This window comes from Bos mutus, chromosome 1 (genome assembly GCF_027580195.1).
Source record: "Bos mutus isolate GX-2022 chromosome 1, NWIPB_WYAK_1.1, whole genome shotgun sequence".
Lineage (NCBI taxonomy): Eukaryota > Metazoa > Chordata > Mammalia > Artiodactyla > Bovidae > Bos > Bos mutus.
In genome coordinates, this window is record NC_091617.1 from 143,990,561 (window position 1) to 144,010,650 (window position 20,090).

At 40.1% G+C, this 20,090-nt stretch overlaps 1 protein-coding gene across 1 annotated transcript in view; it reads right to left on the reverse strand.

Moving 5' to 3' along the window:
* Positions 1–20,090, reverse strand: part of KCNH8 (potassium voltage-gated channel subfamily H member 8) — a 493,246-nt gene that overhangs the window by 161,192 nt on the left and 311,964 nt on the right. Inside the window, exons 6-7 of the mRNA XM_070388278.1 lie at positions 6,863–7,020; positions 2,133–2,340 (exon numbers count right to left, since the gene is read on the reverse strand). Coding sequence (XP_070244379.1) covers positions 2,133–2,340; positions 6,863–7,020 — 366 coding nt within the window. The remainder of the gene's footprint in view (positions 1–2,132; positions 2,341–6,862; positions 7,021–20,090) is intronic.

The window sequence follows — 20,090 nt, forward strand, 5'->3', positions numbered from 1 at the left end:
AAAGGAGAGACCCACTGCCCTCAGCCCAGGGTTTTCCCATCGCTGCGTTTTGCCAACACTCTCTTTATGAACTGACTTTCAGCTTATAAGGCCCCATCATGACACTGAGCCGTAATACCCTGACCAAGAGTAGGTGTGGTAGGGGGCAATGCAGAAGCAGTTCAAGGGGGTGGCTCCTTCTTTCTTGGAAAATAAATATTTCTGCATATTTGTTGGAAGAAAAACATTAAGCTGATTAGTCAGTCTGCAGCAGGACTGGTACATTGGAAATGAAACACAAAGTTTTCCTCCTACAGCTGAATTTGGGAGTGTGCATAAGCTGAATTTCCTTGTCTGGAGACTCTCAGACTAGACTAACCTTGCGAATTAATATGAGTGCATAGGTGAGGGAAATTAGGTCAGGTCCAAAAGGCAACCAGGTAACTGACCACAAATCAGAATTAATATGGATTCACAACAAAGGCAGAGATTTAGTGCTGTAATTCACTGGACAACATTAGGACCACGCTAGAGTCTGCGATGAAGAAGCATTCTGGACAAACTTATAAAGAAGGAAACAATATTGAAGGACAGGAAACGTTTTAATCCAAGTACAACCCAGACTTTGATCCTTTTAGTCAAGTCTTCTTTCGCCATCTCTCTGTCCCCCTCTTTTTCTCCCTCTCTCTCTTCCAGCTCATATTCTCTTTATGTAGGATTTTTAGCCTCCATTGTATGACTTTATTGCTCTTTTTTACTTCATTTCTGAGAATGGATGTCTACAGTAAAGTATAGAACAATGTTGTGATAAGGAACATAAGAACATGATTCTGAGATGAAAATTATTGGATGCATCAGTTTCTTTGTGTAGCTCCAGGACAAAACTGAGACGTGTAGGAACATTTTTAAGAACCTAGACAGATTCAGTGCAGAAGGAAATGGCAACCCACTCCAGTGTTCTTCCAGAGCCTGGTGGGCTGCTGTCTATGGGGTCGCACAGAGTTGGACATGACTGAAGTGACTTAGCAGCAGCAGCAGCAGACAGGAGATTCACTCCCTTGAACTTGCTCTCTTAAGTTCTCCAGCTCATTCTCCAAAGATGCCCTCTGAAGGCTTTGCATATGCCCTGTGGTGAAGACTGGCACTTACGAGAGTCCACTCAGGGATAGTCTAAATGCTCTCTGCCACTAAGTGCTCATACAAGAACTTAGAGCTTTTTTTTTTTTTTCTCCTTGGGAATCTCTTGCAGCTTTATCTCTGTGCAAAGATCTGAGCTTCTTTCAAAAGTCCAAGATTGATTTTTGGAGAAGATAAATGAAGGATTTTCTAGCTAGCCAAGGAACAGATTCTCTGATTAAATGTCAGATTAGGAAGAAAAAATACCCTACATAAGGTACTGTGACAATTCTCTAAAAAGAAAGACTGTGAGAAGGACACAGATATTTTAAAATAGAGGGTTATAGCCTTCAGAATTTTCATTTTCTATAAAGTCCTTGTGGTTGATATAAGTTTAAAAATATGCACATGTGCAGAACATTTCAGATTCATTTATGCAGAATTATGTAACACTTGGAACAACTCCCTTAAATTCCCATGGATTATGGGGACATAAAATTTTACAAATTATATTTGTAAATATCCCGTCTTCTTTATCATTGCAAGTTCTCAAAGTATACTAAATATGGACAGTATGATAGTGTTCTTTCTCTTTTTTAAAAAAAGGAGAAAATAGTAAAATTTTTCTATTATTAACTTGCCATTTCAGATACAAATGATCATTTTCTTATGATTTAAAAATATTGTAGTTACTGGCCAGGTTTACCGTTACTAGCCCTCCACCAGATTTTTCAAGATAATATCACTCCTGACTTCAGATCTAAACATTTCTATGCACATGCTGGTCATTTTTAAAAGTTCACCATTGAGACCTTAACCCATTGTTCTTTGAGAAAAACGCAAGGCTGTTCAGAAAACTCACTCAAAAGCGATCACTTGTATCATGGTCCCTCTCCACACATCTCCGCAAAATGAGACTAACTCACAGTCAGAATACACATGTCAATATTTATAGGCTTATCTTTCACCTTCCCCAAATTCTAGACAGGCTTCCTTTTCACTTAAAAATGGAAAACGTGACAAAAGCAAGGCCTTACCCACTTCCCACTTCAGAAGGCTGTTGTCTTCCCTCTCCATTTTTCCAATGACGTACCAGATGCACGCCATCCAGTGCGCCAGCAGGGCAAACATGGACATGAGCAGGGTCAGGACGATCGTGCTGTGCTGCGAGTAGCGGTCCAGCTTCTGCAGCAGGCGCAGGAGGCGCAGCAGCCGGACGGTCTTCAGGAGGTGCACCAGGGAGACCTGGAAGGGCGACAGCGCTCAGCCGGCGGCCGCGCAGGGGGCGCAGGGGCCGCGCGGGGGCCTGGGGCCGCCTGGCGCCGCGCACGCAGCGCCGAGCGCTCCGCTGGGACCGGTTCTGTCTTTTCTTGACGTATGGCACCGGAAGCTGGTAAGATAAAGACTGGGAGGGCCATTTGATGTCTCTGAGTGAGTGCTTATCTTCCTTAAGGCCCATCTTTCCCCCCTACTTATGGGACTGAACGTAACTTTCTAGAATTCTGATACAGAGCTGAAACTCGGGATGGGACTCGGACTGAAGCTCCTCTCATTCCGCTTCCCCTCCTCATGGAAGGGAGCCGCTTCACCAGAAAACTGTGCAGACTGAAGTCAATCACTGGAGTGGTAACGCGGTAACTTGGGCTTCTCGTTTTTAAATAACGAGACCTAAAAACCTGAGTAAGATCCTCTCACAAATATCAGCAGCGCTGCCTGCCTCACGTGTTTGCTCTCTTCTTTTTAACGTTCCTAATAGAGAAAACGTTTGCCCGAAGCACAGACATTCTGAGCTCTCTGCTAAACTAACATGCCTAGGGAACCAAAAGCAAATGGAACAACATTTTGGAAAAATCTCCTAGATTCTGCCTTCGTATGAACTAAAAAAAAAAAAATTCTTATAGTTAAGGGGTTATTTTCCTGACTTTAGGGCTCAACTGAAAAATGCCCACCCTGGAGTCCACCAGAAAGGCCAATGTCTTGACCCAATGCTGTTACTAATCTACACGCTTCTCACACCTTCCGAGAGAAAGGAGAAGTCAGATAATATATTAACTCATGTGCAAACAGAGTTTGACGAATTCCTTGATCTATTCTAATTTGAGGGGTGAACCATAAATAAAGGGCCAGCAGGTGGTTGGTATGATTACACCTGAGAATAATTTTGCTTTATAGGCAGAATCATAAACAAGGCCAGCAAGTTTGGAGAGTTTGCCTTTGTAATTATTTGGACTCGATTGATTTCCAATTTCTTCCTCTTCCAGCCATCTTCCCATATCTCCAAGAAAAACTGTACTTAGAAAAGTGCCTGACACATTTCTGTTAAATGAATGAATGGATAAGTGGTTATGTGAAGATACAAAACACCACAGGCTTACTGTAACAATAGGTAATCAATAAAAGCGCGTTCAGTTGTGATCTTGGGAATTATTCTATATTGGAATATAAAAACATCGGAAGGATGGAAATTCCCGGGAGATCCAGTGGTTTAAGATTCCACTTCTCCACTGTAGGGGGCCCGGGTTCTATCACTGGGCAGGGAATTTAAGATCCCACAAGCAATGAGGTACAGCTTAAAAAAAAAAAGTCCTAAGGTCATGTAATAGAGGAACTCGCCAGGTAGCTGTGGTCTTTTATCCCATTTTGTCAGCTTTCTAGGTTGAGTTTACTTTCTTCTCCTTCCACCCACTTCTCGTCTCTCTCTTCTCCAGCCGATTATAAGCCAGATGCAGTCTCTGCTTTGCGGCTTAGAGGAATTACTAGGCATGAGGTTATTTAACAGGTAGGTGAATCTGATAGATAGATGACAATTTTGTACATAAAGTGAAAGCTGGAGCAGAAGTCTCAGATGGGGGATAACCATCTACTGTGGACTGAACTGTGTCCCTGCAAATTTCATATCCTGAAACCCTAAGCCTCAGTGTGACAGTATTTAGAGATGGGGTCTTTGGGAGGTTTACATGAGGTTTGTTAGGTTTGCACGAGGTCATGACGGTGGGGTCCTCAAGATGGGATTAACGTCTCTGTAGGAAGGGACCAGGGCCCCCTCTCTCTTGCTCCCCACCCCCTCCAGTCTCCTTCCCTCTGCTCCCTGTCTGGGGGCCACAGGAGGACACAGCCTTCTACAAGCCTGAAGGAGCTCTCACCAAGAACCAAACTGGCGAACACCTTGATCTGAGACTTCCCAGCTGTCAGGGCTGCAAGAAATAAATTCCCGTTGTTGAAGCTGGGCAGTTTATGTTATTTTGCTACAGCTGCCTGAGCAGACGAACACACCATCTTGAACATAGAGTATGGATGCACGCAAGCTCCCCATTTTCTCTGAAAAGGGATGTTTGAGGGACGAATGTGGAGCTGCCCTTCCACAAGAACAACAGCCATTTGCAAAATGACATGAAAAGAGATATGAGCCTGGGAGCCCAGGAAGAGGCAGCCCCAGGGATTTTGCTGGCAGTTTAAGAAAATTATATGTATTCCTATTGGAGTCAACTTCCTGCTGTAAAACATGAATCTGGGCTCTTGATGAATGGTGCAAGAAAGAGGCATATTTGATTTAGATGGAAATATATAATCTGAAAAAGAGAAAGGATTCCTCTCATTCTTGGGCTGCTGCTGTAAATTTGTCACTGATGAGAATTACCAGCACCTTGTAGATAGCTACAAGATGATGAGGAACGCCTTCATTGAAAACTCCTGTGAATTAGAAGTTTCCCATTACCAGCTGGACATAGCCATCGCCTGGCTATCAACTTAAAGAAAGCAAAAAACTCGTTAACATGTGCTGAGGTCTTTCTAGGTGTGAGACACTTGGCAAGGTATTTTACAGAAAGATTGCCTTTTTAAGGCTGCTCAGAAACCCTGCAGGAATTTTTATGGTTTGGGGCCTATTTTGACATTAACTCCCCCAGGAAGTCACTCAGAGGGTAAGCGACAAAACTTGAATTCATACATTTGCCTTCTTCACTCTGTCATACTTTCTATGACTCGTTCATAATTTTATCTGTCGTGCCTCTCGTGGTGACTTATACATAGTGAGTTTTAATGAATGAATATGTAAGCTGTGCATAAAACGTTTGCCTTCAGCAAGTGTGGACACAGCCAAAACTAAAATCTGTCTTGCGTTTTTGATGGCTGTCACCTGTGGAGACGCACTAACTGGATGCGTTTTCAGTCTGGAAAATCAGCACTTTTGTTTACCTGTTTGTTTGTTCCTGCTTTTGTTTTGTTAAGTCTGTGTAGTGTAACAGAAGTATAACTTACAGACTTTTTCCCATAACTTATGCTCTCCTGGGAAATAAATATAATATTTTAAACAAGCTTTTCTATTCAAATAGAATATTTGATACTGACTAATTTATTGGGAGGAATAACAAACTTATAAGCCAGTTTGTTAAATGATTATATGCTCAGCCCTCTGAAAAGCAGAAAAAAATATCACTGATAAGAGAGAGTCCTTCCTTCCTTCTTTTCTTACTTTCTGACATAGATTTGATCTATAACTTCACCTTTATAAAGAATTCATGCTCTCTATTTCACAAGTGAAAATGAAAAAAGATAGAAAAGCACAGCAAAAGTGTACAAGCATTTAAAATTCATCAAATTATGAGAATTAGACGTCTTAAATTCTTTACCCACGTTAATTTTAGGCAATGAAACTTTTAATCATATCTAACATCTTATGTATTTTATTTTATATATATTCAATACTTTATATTATATAATATATATTTTTAAGTTTATGTTATTTTTTCAGTACCCAAAGAAAAATGGAATATATAAATTATTAGTAGTATTTAGAAACAAAGTAGCAAGTTGATTTACAGCAAAGTCTATGAGACACCACTTATTTAACAATTCTCCAGGATAATTTGGAAAAATTTTCTTATCATTTTATGCATTATATATTTCTTTGGGATATTTTTTGGCAGTCTTGCAGAAGCCTTGTTTTAAGTCATTATACTTTCATTACAGTATACTTATCTAGTCAAATTCAGTCTTGAAAAGCACTTTAAAAACTTCAGATAGCAATTTAGTTTAACACTGATTGATATTATATACTAGATTTCCCCCAGAGCTTTCCTTTCAGTTGAGTTATAAACCTCTTAGCAATGTTGACACTCTCAACTTCCCAACTTAAAAAAAAAAAAAAAAAATATATATATATGGAAAGAAAAAGAAAAGAAAAATACTATTATGCAGGCAATTAACAAATGCACAGATTTGTACTAAATAGTCAGGAGTACCGTTCAGTCTTCATTATGAAGTAAGTAATGACTGTACTTGAAATATTGATCACTTTGTTTAATATTGAAAACTATGTTTTTAAATTCTTGATAGAGAATATAATTTCCTTTGGGAGGGCTTGTCAGTGTTTAATTTGCACAGATGCTTGGTAAAGTTTTGCCTGCTAAATTGGTTACTCGAGCAGCAAATTGCATGACTGGTCCCAAAATGGTAATATTCCTTCTTGAAAGTCTGTTTAGCAGGGAGCACTGAGTTAGCAGGGAGCACTGAGTTAGCAGGGAGCACTGCGTTAGCAGGAGCACTGAGTTAGCAGGGAGCACTGAGTTAGCAGGGAGCACTGAGTTAGCAGGGAGCACTGAGTTAGCAGGAGCACTGAGTTAGCAGGGAGCATTGAGTTAGCAGGGAGCACTGAATGCTTTCAAGAGTGTCAGTTATTATCAATAAAAATTCAAGAGAATGCTTGATTTCTGCTGGTCATTTTATCATTTAGAGCTTTGCTCCATCCAGCGTGTTTACAAGGACTCACCACTGTGACGTTGAAGGCATATAGGAGGTCAAACGGCAGGGCAGCGATTAGGTCAATGATGAACCAGGTGGTGACGTAGTGGATGCAGATGGATCTTGCTTCAAAGATGACTTGGCCAGACTTGCTGACATAGGTTGTTCGAAAATTTAAAATAATATCTGATTGAGAAAAAAGAATAGAGAGAGAAGTTAGGAGAAAGACAGGGAGGAGAAGGAAGGACCGGAAGGAAGAGAAGATGGAAGGAAGACAGCCAGGTGGGCGGGAAGGAGGAAGGGAGGAAGGCCATCGTGTTAAATTCAACGAACAGCCACCTCTTAAGTTATTTCAGACTGACAACATCCAAAACACTCTTTTTGACAGATCCAGTTCAACTCAAAAAACAAGTATTGGAGAAGGGTGAAGAAAGTATTTTTTGAGCACTTCATGCATTGCAGACTTTGGGCCACATGTTAAAATTCAAAATAAATAAATAATAAGAAGAACAATAGGCAACACATACTAAATGAATTCTCCCTGCGTATAGACATTGTCCTAAGACCTTGGTATCGGTTGTTTCCCTTCCTCCCTAGAACACCTCCCAGTAGGCAGTATTAAAACAGTAGACAGTGCATAGTAGACAGTATTAAAAAGGCAGAAACCACGTCTCAGTGGGAAAAGTAACTCATCTGTGATCATCCTGGAAACAGCGGCAGAGACAGTTTTGAACACAGGTATAGTCTGTAGTCTGTATTCTTTTTTTCCCCAATAGTACACTATTGTGCATACAAAAGCTTTAGTAATCTCTGTATGGATATGAAATTCATCCCTTCCCTAAAGGTGCTTGTATTCACAAAATACCAGAAAATTCTTGTTTGGATTTCTAGGTTAAAATCCCTATTTCATTTACAGGGAAGATGCAATCATTTGTCAATCTTTCCTTATGTCACTCTTTTAATATATTGAATTTTTATTTTTATTTTATATTTGTATTTATTTTATACTTGTATTTTACTATTTTTCAAACTTTTGATACGATATCCTTGTGAGTGTTGGTCAAAGGACAAATGCATAGCCATGTGCGTCGTCTGGAGCTCAGTCAGGCTGCCTGTGAATAAACTTCTCTGTCTGTCACATCAGATCAGATCAGATCAGATCAGTTGCTCAGTCATGTCCAACTCTTTGTGACCCCATGAATGGCAGCACGCCAGGCTTCTCTGTCCATCACCAACTCCCAGAGTTCACTGAGACTCACGTCCATCGAGTCAGTGATGCCATCCAGCCATCTCATCCTCTGTCGTCCCCTTCTCCTCTTGCCCCCAATCCTCCCAGCATCAGAGTCTTTTCCAATGAGTCAACTCTTCGCATGAGGTGGCCAAAGTACTGGAGTTTCAGCTTTAGCATCATTCCTTCCAAAGAAATCCCAGGGCTGATCTCCTTCAGAATGGACTGGTTGCATCTCCTTGCAGTCCAAGGGACTCTCAAGAGTCTTCTCCAACACCACAGTTCAAAAGCATCAATTCTTCGGCGCTCAGCCTTCTTCACAGTCCAACTCTCACATCCATACATGACCACAGGAAAAACCATAGCCTTGACTAGACGAACCTTTGTTGGCAAAGTAATGTCTGCTTTTGAATATGCTATCTAGGTTGGTCATAACTTTCCTTCCAAGGAGTAAGCATCTTTTAATTTCATGGCTGCAGTCACCATCTGCAGTGATTTTGGAGCCCAGAAAAATAAAGTCTGACATTATTTCCACTGTTTCCCCATCTATTTCCCATGAAGTGATGGGACCGGATGCCATGATCTTCGTTTTCTGAATGTTGAGCTTTAAGCCAACCTTTTCACTCTCCACTTTCACTTTCATCAAGAGGCTTTTGAGTTCCTCTTCACTTTCTGCCATAAGGGTGGTGTCATCTGCATATCTGAGGTTATTGATATTTCTCCCGGCAAGCTCATCTTATATATAGCAGTGTGTATATGTTAGTCCCGAACTCCTGCTTTATCTCCCACCACTTTCCCCTCTGGGAACCATAAGTTTTTTTTTTTTTTTTCAAGTCTGTGAGCCTGTTTGTTTTGTAAGTAAGTTCATTTGTGTCAGATTTTAGATTCACATTTAAGTGATAACATATGCTTTCTGTGTTCTCTGTCTGACTTAGTTCACTTAGTACGACACTCTCTAGGTGCATCCTTGTTGCTTCAAATGGCATTATTCCCTTCCTTTTTATGGCTGAGTAGTATCCCACTCTATCTATGTAACACACCTTCTTTATCCGTTCATCTGTGGATGGACATTTAGGTTGCTGGTTAAGTACAACTAATCTACGGGGAATTTCAGGATTGCTGTGTCCCTGTAAATGCGATGAGGGCTGAGCTCTATAAACTGGTGACTCCAACAGAAGTGCATTTCTCTGAGGAGTGACTTCATGGGGAGTGTCATGATTTAGGGACAAAGCTCAGAGGGTAGAACGTGGGACATGAACGCCCTAAAAAGAATAGGAAAGTCAGGAGTCACGAACCACATCATTTCAAAATGAATTAGAGCACTCTTTACAGCTAACTTAAGCCCTTGAAAATAAGTGGAATAGTGTTGTATGAGGTTAAAAACTGGTTATCATGATCGTAATGATAACAGTAATGAAATTACAATAACGTGCATTTCATATTTGTATATCACTTTTACTTTTCACTTCTTGTCACATTTGAAGGCAGAAATCTGTTTCCCTCCCCTGACTCCTCTCCCCTCACCCACCACCACCTCCCATCTCTTCCCCGAGGCAGGGTGGACCCTCTGAGCGTGATGAGATAGATCACATTACATTTTGGGCTAAAGGGAGGTGATCTGAGTGGCCTACCCTAATGAGGTGGGCCCTTTAAAGCAGAGTTTTCTTCCTCTGGTGTTAAGGAATTGGAAAGCAGGGAGGCACGCTCTTCCTGGCGAGGAAGAAAGTAACTGTCACATTCTGGGACAGACTACATGGCTGGGAATGGCGGGCAGTGTCTGGTGGCTGGGAGAGACCCCTCCTAGATATCTACCAAGGAACGATAGATGTTGTTCCACAACCGTAAAGAAATGACATGTGTTCAACAGCCACGTGGGACTGGAAGAGAATCCTGAGATACAGGAAAGAACACAAGGTGACACCTCAGTTTCAACCTTGTGGGGCCCTGAGCAGAGACTTCAGCTAGGCTAGAACTGGACTTCTGACCTATGGACGCTATGAGACAAAGAATGGGCATCGTTTTCAGATGATACGTTTGTGGTAATCGACTACGTAGCAATACAAACTAGTATAAAATTTACCGAGTCATCTGGTTTTCATTGTAGCCTGTGAGATGAGATAATACAGGAATTATGACAAAGCAGGTCAGTATTACATTATTATAAGATAACACACATGTTCTTAATATGAGCCCAGTGCTGCTCCAGGACCTTCAGAACCATCGCATCATTGACCTCTTCTCACAATGCTAACAGGTAAGCACTTCTGTTAACCCCTTTCACAGAGGAGAAAACTGAGGCAGAAAGAAGTCAAGTGACCTCTCCAGGATCACACAGACAAGGAAACCAAAGCACAGATTAAGCCGCACAGCTAGTTAGGGAAAGAGCAAGTGCCGGTCCAAGTCTCATGAGTTCTAATTGTGTGCTTTGGGTTTTGATGTCTTAACAGGGACCAGTCATATCTCAGCTCTAGAAGGAGGTTCTAGGTGACTCAAAAAGAAAGCATTAATGTTCTAGACTATTGTGAATGATCTAACTTATGAAGAAGTTGTATTTTTGTCAAGGAATAAGACTATGAACAATACTTCCCCTGTTAACACTGAGAATTACGTTACAGAATGAATGGCTGAAGCTAGCTGCTGAGCCTCTCACGAAGGTCGAGCACAATCCCATGGTGATTTTCACCGGAGTGAAAATGCCTTCACACGAAGCACCGATGCGCCTCGAGACACGGCCACCAGGATGGGGCTGGGAGTTCAGGGCAGTGCTGTGAGCTGTCAGAGCCACAGGTGAACGTTCCATTCTTCCTTTCTAACTTTCTAAACTCCTGGATTTGTGCATTAGCAGAGCAATTTAACAGCTTAGGCCACCAGCTGTTGAAATAAAGCAGAGATTTCAGCTTCATGGTTTTTATAAGAAAGCTCAGGCTAGGCATTTAGATTGCCGTCTTATGAGGGAGAAACCCAAAGAGTTGCTTACCAAGCCCTTCAGTGAGCTTCGGTTTCCAAAACACAGGCTAAGCTGAATCAATAAGTTCATTATCAAACTGAAGGAAAAAATGTCTTGTGTATTTACTAACCAAACACCGGCTTCCATCACAAATTTTATGGAAAGCCCACTGCCACCACCCACGTACCTGGGCACTCCCCTAAATGGAGGAATGAAGAAATGACTGGTTGGCCTTTGGTTGATTGATACAGCAAACATTTTTAAGGCTATATGGTTAATTATGTGGTTGACTAAAGAATAAAATAGAAGTGCAGACTTCTGAATAGAAAACATATTTTCTTGGATGAGTCATTACAGAATATCCATTTAGAAATCTTTAAAAAAAATAATCTGCTACTCAGTTCAATTTAATTGGTTGCAAAGAATATATTATTTTAAATTTAAAAAGAAATAATGATAAGACTTTTATACACAAAGAGCATTAATAGCAAAAGGACGCAAATATATATTTGAAGTACTTGAATACGACTAGGTTTATTTTCTGGGAAAAACCTAGATATATATTACATTCTTTCTAGGACAATGCTGTTATACAAAGATTGCAGGTTTCTTGAGTGAGTGATGAGTATTGTTTTTATTTATTCTTTATTTTTAAACTCTTTTAAAAATTTTATTGAAGTATAGTTGAATCACAACATATTATTTTTATTTTTAAAAATGTATTTTATATTGGAGTATAGTTGATTTACAATGTGGTGTTAATTTCAGGTGATAGAAAAGTGAGCCAATTATACATATACATGTATCTACTCTCTTTAAAGTTATTTTCCCATTTAGGTTATTGCAGAATTATTTCTAGATAGCTGATTATTTTTTAAACCTACTTTTGTCATACATGTAAGAATAGACATAGCTCTGTTGCACTGTGATTTGCAGGATGTATTTTCATGTTCATTAGTCTGTGTGGTTCCCCTGCCAACTCTCTCAGGCGTCCTGTCACTGACGTTTTACCAATGACTTGGAAAACTTAAGAAAATTGCTTAAAGTCATGAGGATAGTAAGCAAGAAACAGGACATCATTTGGCAGGCAATTCCATTTTCTTTCCATTATCTTAAAGATTCGCTACACTTTCAAATGCTGAGGCTGAAGCTCGGATACTTGGCCACCTAATGTGAAGAGCCAGCTCATCGGAAAAGACCCTGATGCTGGGAAAGACAGAAGGCGGGAGGAGAAGGGGACGACAGAGGATGAGATGGTTGGATGGAATCACTGATGCAATGGACATGAGTTTGAGCAAGCTCCAGAAGACGGTGAAGGACAGGGAAGCCTGGCATGCTGCAGTTCATGGGGTCACAAAGAGACACATCTGAGAAACTGAACAATAACAACACTTTCAAATAAATTTTAGAGGCAATAACAATAGTTTGGTGCAAGGAAATGTGTTTCTGATTGTAGCCCTTAGATTCAATTCAGCACTGGCAGCACCCAGGTAAAAGGATATTAAACCAGGGCACAGAATTGAATGCAGGGGAATGAACTGTCTTTGAGTCTAGAAATACAAGGATTAAGCACTTGTCCAGGGAGAATGGAGAAAACACTGCATTCTCCCCACTGATAAGGATGTGGCGGCAATGTAAATATTCCCTTAAATGGAAGAGCGAGATGGGGAGCACAAGCTGTTTATGAAAGAGGGAAACACAGAATAAGGGTAAGTAATGATGAGGGAGAAAAAAGCCTTCCAGAACCGGTGTCCCTCGTACGAGGCCCAAGAACCATGGGCTCAAAGTGGAGACTGACCAACTGTGCTTCCCCTGAAGTGTCTCACCTCCCAAAGTTTCACATCGTCAGTGAGTTAAATCAGTGACTCACTCAAATGCTGCACTAAGAACGTGGTCTCCTCCAGACAATCCACAACCTCCCTAAATGGCAGTAAGGTTTTCATTCTGAGACATCTAAGAAAGCCTATGCATAACGTTTTTCATTATATCGCAATATAATTTTTGTTGAAAACTTTCAACTGTATGTTGAAAAATATGTGAAAATTCTTTAATATCCAAATCTTTATATTTAATTTTTCTTGCTAATTTCATTTATTAACAACATGCACAACTGTGCATAGATACATAATATGCACAATTTGAATCAAGAAAATTATTCCCCAAATTGAAACAAATTGACTCATACAGATTTAGCACCTAGAAGCGTTAATGCCTCATGTATGTGTATATGTATAATCTCTTGAGCCCACATGCTTGTATCATGTGAAGTAAATAAGTAAATAGGGAATTACCATACATACATGTGATTCACAGAATTTCAAAAAAAACTGATCGTAATCCACCCCATCAAAATGACACAGAACATAACTGAATTCTCTGAGGATTTGGATGGCCCTGAAATATTTTGCAGGATAACCAGTTTACCTTGCTGTATTCAGGTTTTACATAAGCCTGATTGAAAATAAAGACAAATAATAGAGAGATAACTGACCTCATATTGTTAACACTCTAAAAACTAGTGTTTCATTTCTCTCTCTCACTAAATGGTTGTGTATGAGAACTAAAAGGCAAGAAGATTAAACCTAGCTTTTCCAGTTTGATTTCCTCCAGAACTATGTAATTAGAAAGTACCCCAAAAAAGGTTAAATTTGATATGGCATAAATTAGTAGATTTATTTTCTTTATTAGCATGCATGCCAGATGGGAAATCATTAAAAAATAATATCGGCTTACTTGTTAAAAAGTGAATTAAAATATAATGGTGTTCATGAGGGCATATGCACCAAATACAAATAATTAATATCTTCATTTAGCCATTTCTTTACAAATTAATCAATGTAGTATAGCGTGGGTGGGGAGAGGTTTAACTAAACCAGCTGCAGACTAATATTCTAAAGACACCCTGTCTTTTTTTCATTGCTCGTGAGACACTCCTTTGAACACGGTAGGGTGTCACAGCAAATTTGGGCTAGAAGGTGTGGGAAAAATGAATAACTGCAAGCCGATTAATGAAGAGGCTCGAGGGACTTGTAATTCTAGAAATAGCTGTAACTGATCACCAGGATTAGTGGATGAGATTCTCATATGACTGGATCCTTGCTCATCTTGTTAGCCTTCGTCCCTCTTGCTTATCTTAACGACAAGTGTGGGGGAAAGAAAGGGCAGCAGGCACAGTGAGAAGCAGCATTTAAGAACAGTTACCTGCAGAAGAAGAGGTAGAGCTGAAAGGAGGCAGACAGGTGGCTCAGGAGCGGTTGATGCCGCCACTGGCTTCCGCTGTGTGCCAGGGTCGTGGTGGACATGCACATCGTTTTTGGCCCTCAACATCCGTATCAGATGGACTCACCCAGAAGGGAAGACCTTCTAACCTCATCTCTGTTTGAATGGAATAACCCTAATCCACAACATGCTTCATAAAGATGCAATCAACCAGGCACTTTCGCTGCAGCAATGTTGAGCTTCTGCCTTTTGAGAGTGCTGCCTTAGCTTGATGCGTCCTTCACGAGGCACAGAATATGCTGTCCTCTCCCAGCCCTTCTTACAAATATTCAACATCCGTCATCAAGTTCTTTCTGTGCCCCAGGCAGCTCCTTTTCTTTCAATTGTCTCTTTTTTTTCCTTAATTTATGATTTTTTTTTTATTCAAGGATAACTGCTTTACAGAATTTTGTTGTTTCCTGTCAAACCTCAACATGAATAAGCCACAGGTATACATATATCCCCTCCCTTTTGAACCTCCTTCCCATCTCCAACCCTACCCCACCCCTCTAGGTTGATACAGAGCCCCTGTTTGAGTTTCCTGAGACCTACAGAAATTTCCTGTTGGCTGTCTATTTTTCATGTGGTAATGTAAGTTTCCATGTTACTCTCTGCATACATCTCACCCTCTCCTCCCCTCTCCCTGTGTCATAAGTCTGTTCTCTATATCTGTTTCTCCATTGCTGCCCTGTAAATAAATTCTTTAGTACCATTTTTCTAGACTCCATATTATATGTGTTAGAATACAATATTTATCTTTCTCTTCCTGACTTACTTCACTCTGTTTAATAGGTTCTAGGTTCATCCACCTCATTAGGACTGACTCAAACGCACTCCTTTATGTGGCTGAGTAATATTGCATTGTGCATATGTACCACGACTTCTTTATCCATCCGTCTGTCCATGGACATCTAGGCTGCTTCCACGTTCTAGCTATTGTAAATAATGCTGCAGTGAACAGTGGGATGCACGTCTCCCTTTCAGTTTTGGTTGCTTTGTCAATTGTCTCTTATTGATACAATTCCCTCTTCCAGTCCTGTATTCTTCTCTAGTTTTTGGTTTTCACAGCAAAGCCTCGTGGAGGCCCAGTTTGGGCTGTTACCTCCCTCCCTTTCTTTCTTTCTCTTTCCTCTTTCCAGATTGAATTTTTATTCATTTTACACACTGAGCTGCACCTTTGATTTTTATTTTAAAAATAAACTTCAAAGTCTTCAACACAATGAAGAAAAGAAAAACAAACACACATATAGCTGACTACTGTCATTTTTGAAGTGAGGTCTTGAAAGTGTAGCAGAATATGCCATCCTCAAATATGCCACTTTGGCATAAGAATTATTTTGAGCTGAAGGCAATTGAGAAGAAGCAGAAGCCAAAAAGCTCCCTGCCCTCCTTCTATTTGCTTAAATGTAAGACATACATTTTCAGTAGTATCCCTGCTCCCTTCCCAACCAGGAAAGACAGAAGGTAATCCCCAGATGTCGCCCGTCCCATGGGAAGACAGCAGCAGACGCTCCCCCCGGCAGTGTTCGCAGAGCTCTCACTACTTCACAGTCTCACGGACACTTCATGGCTTCACACGAAAACGATCTTGTCTGTTGGGTGGTAATGCATTTACAATTTTTTTCTTTTAGTAATACAGCCTTAGTAAATGGTTGGGGAATCTTTAAAAAACATAAAACCTCTTACATCACTATTGGCTGGGCATTTTGCCCACTTAAAACCCCAAAAGTTGGGGTTTTGAACAGATTGCTCCCAGTTGGCTGTTTCTGTTCTTTACTGGGGGGCTTCTGGAGTGGCTCAGGGAAAAGAATCTGCTTGCCAATGCCAGAGAGGCAGGTTTGATCCCTGAGTCAGAAAGATCCCCTTGAGAAAGAAATGGCAGCCACTCCAGGATTCATTCCTGGGAAAGCCCATGGACAGAGGATCCTGGCTGGCTACAGTCCAGGGGGGTGCAAAGAGCTGGACATGACTTAGAGACCAAACAACAGCAATCACAACGTTCCTCATTAGAAGATGGAAAGCACAGCCGAGCCGTTCAGTCTGGCACCATCCTTAAGTGCTACGAGAATGTCAAGACTGAAGACTTGCGTTCTTGCCCCATGCAGCGTTCGTGGCACACGGAAAAGGCACCCCAAAGCAGCACGCCCGCGACGCGGACCTGGGACTCCTGCTGTTGTTACGTGATGTCGGTCCACAAGGAGCCCCATCTGTGAGTGTGCTGGCAGGCCAAAGGACACAGCACACGTTCTCTGCAGACCTCTGTGAAAACTGCCACTTATTACCTATAACTGATCATTTTAGTATACTGAATTTGTACATTGCTTTCACTTTATTGTATAAGGTTACTATCTCAGAACACTTTCACATGACATGCACATTAAGTATGTGTAAAAACTACCAATTTTAGCTCCTTGTAAGTTATTTACTTGTTCATATGCCATGTAACTCTAAATTAGATATCGAACTTCGGAATTACTGGATCATTTTTAGTAAAAATGATTTAAACATAAACCTGCTGAAAAACCATGATTCACACATAAACTACTTAATTATAGAAAGTCTTTTGGCATACTTATCCTGTTTATGGTTATAACTTTCAACTGGCAAAATTTCCAATTTAACACTAGTAGAAAACATAAGGACTATAACATCTATAATATCCAGTCATTAAATTAAAAAAATAGTTAAAATATACTAATTTCATAAGAAGTAAATATTGGTTATCCAAGTAACAAAACTTAGAGTTAACGAAGACTAACATAGATTAAAAAAAATGTGTTAATACAATTAATGTTTGCCCCAGTGTGAAATCCAACACATATCTCCTCATTAGAGAGAAAACTTTTGGATTAAATAGTAGGAGTTTCCACAGTTATGCAACATTTTACACTTTACTTAGGGCTTCCATGTTCATTTGCATATTTGAGGAAAAGAATACCCTTAGTATTCATGATAGTCTTCAGTGCTATTCACCAAGCCTTTCCGGCTCTCCACCTCCTGGAACGGTTACAGTTCCCACCTCCTGAAGGGATTAAGCGTGTCTCTATGACGTACTACAGCTAAAACTGTGAGGGCAGGAATAGCCTGAAACACTTCCAGGCACAGTTTTGACAGCCAGTAGGCAATTCCTCACATTTACTTCTCCCTGCCCTGATGGTTACGTGATAAGATGGAGCATCTATAAGCCTGGGATTCAGAGCGGCCGCAGGGCTCACACGTCTTTGTGCCACATCCCCCTGAGAGCTTGATGTTGCTTGTTATCACAGCAAACCCTGGCCCATCCTGACAGACCTTCCTGAGAGGCTATCCAGAGAGAGGAGTGGCTCACAGTGAGAATCTGGACAGGGTCCCCAGGGGTAGACCCCTGTGCAGGCATCAGTTGTTTGCTGCTATTACTGCCTGTAGTGATCCTGCCATTCTATAAGCTTCAAAACTGAGTAATAAGGAGCAGGAGTGACTTACCTAAGGTTGCCTGGTGTAGTCACACTGTTATTTTTATTGTCACTTTATAGATCTGATACACATAATACAATGATATTCAAATGACAATAAAATAATAGCAAAATAACAGTAGGTCACAGGTAATGTATTAAATTCTTGCTATGTAATAAGGCTTAAGCACTATTCACGCATTAACTATTTTGATCCTCAGACGGTCACTATTTAATGATAGGTTGTTCATTGTTGTTATTCAGTCGTTAAGTTGTGTCTGACTCTGAGACCCCATGACCTGCAGCACGCCGGGCTTCCCTGTCCTTCACTGTCTCCTGGCTGGGGTTTTCCAGCAAGAATATTGGAGTGGGTTCCCGTGCCCTTCTCCAGGGGGTCTTCCCAACCCAGGGATTGGACCCTCGTCTCTTGTCTTCTGCATTGGCAGGCGGGCTCTTTACCACCAGCACACCTGGGAAGTCCAGTGATACATTACAGACGCAGAATCAACTTGCCCATCACTCAACCAGAAAGTGATGGACCTGGATTTATGCCTGGAGTCCATCCGTGTGCTTCCCTCAAAACACTTTATGAGACTCCTTCCTCTCTTTCCACTCTAGGCAGGGGAGTCTTCTAGTGATATTCAGAAACTAATTTTTGAAAGTTAGGTAAGTTTTAGAGATCTAAAAAGACACAGCATTTTGACTAGGTTGCCATAAGTAAAATTGTTCAACATATTTTAAAAGTGTCTTATTTTGAGAATTACATATATACTGTAAAGTACACTGGTCTTAAATGGATGACTTTATGAATTTCCCTAAAGTTGACCATCCTTGTCATTACCGTGGATAGAGATATAACTCAGACAGAAACCCAGAAGCGTTCATGATCCATCCAGTCATTAACCACCCAAAGTCACTATTGCCCCAATTATCATAGATTAGTTTTGCTTAATTAGTTGGGAACTCTGTATAATAGGAATCAGGTGGTATGTACTCTTGCGTTTAAATTCTTTCACTAGACACTACTTATGTGATTTTCATCAATTTGGTGCCAGGGTACCCCGTTCACTTCTTCTTTGCTAAATAGACTTTCATTGTATAACTATACAGAAATTTGTTTCTTAGTTTTGCTGGTGCTGAAAATTTGATTTGGTTTGCTTCTAATTTGGACTATTATAGTTAATGCTCTTATAAATACATAAATAAATATGTATGTATGTATGTTATATATGTATATATGTACACATACAGTATTTATACTTTTCCTTGTATAGGAATAGGTGTGTCTGTTGATTCTATGAATCAAATTGCTGAGTCATAAAGTAATTAAATAGTTTAGTTTATGCTGGCAAAGAGTTTAACAAAGAGATTGTACTAACTTCAGTTCAGTTCAGTTCAGTTGCTCAGTCGTGTCTGAACTGAACTGAACTGAAGTTAGTACAATCTCTTTGTTAAGCTCTTTGCCAGCATAAACTAAACTATTTAATTACTTTATGACTCAGCAATTTGATTCATAGAATCAACAGACAAGTTTAGTTTATGCTGGCAAAGAGTTTAAGAGATTGTACTAACTTACATTTCTACCAACAGTATATGACATTTTAAGTTGCTCACATCTTCCTGCAACCTTGGTAATTTGTCTTTTATTGAAAGTGTTCTAATGGTGATGAAATTATTTTCATTTTCCTAATGATATTGAGCACAATTTACTACACATCTGGGTATTCTCCTTCATGAAAGACTTGTGTATATTGAAGTTTGCTTCATTCTTTCTACTGATTTGTAGGAATTGTTACCATATATTCTGATTATGCATTGTGTCTGTTTAAGTAATTTATGCCTATGCCAAGGTAATTAAGATATTCTACAATGATGTCTTCTAGAAGTTTTATTTTTTAACTTGTACATTTCATCAGTGATCCATTTGCAATTGACTTTGTGTATGGTGTGATGCAGGAGTTAAGAGTTACATTTTCCCAGTGGATAACCAACTGACCCAGCACTGTTTTAGAAAATGTTATTATTTCTCCGAAGCATTTCAGTGACATTTTTGTCATAAATCAGGAGATCATATATGTGCAAATCTGTTTCTGGCCTCTATATTTTGTTCCAATGAACCGCCTATCTGTTAGAATCAGCAGAGTCAGAAATAGATATGCCCAAGCTGTATTTTAGGACTCTCAATAGCATTCAAAATATGAGTAATATATTTGACTTTTAAAGCGCAAGTTAATTAGTCACTAACTAATCTGAACTTACATTTGAAAAAGCTAGGTGGATTTTTATTTGAAGTATTTGAATTTCAGATCCTGCATTTGAAGTGTTTGAAATAATGGAACCATGAATAACGATGAGAAATACAGACCCTCACTAAGCACATTACAATTTCATG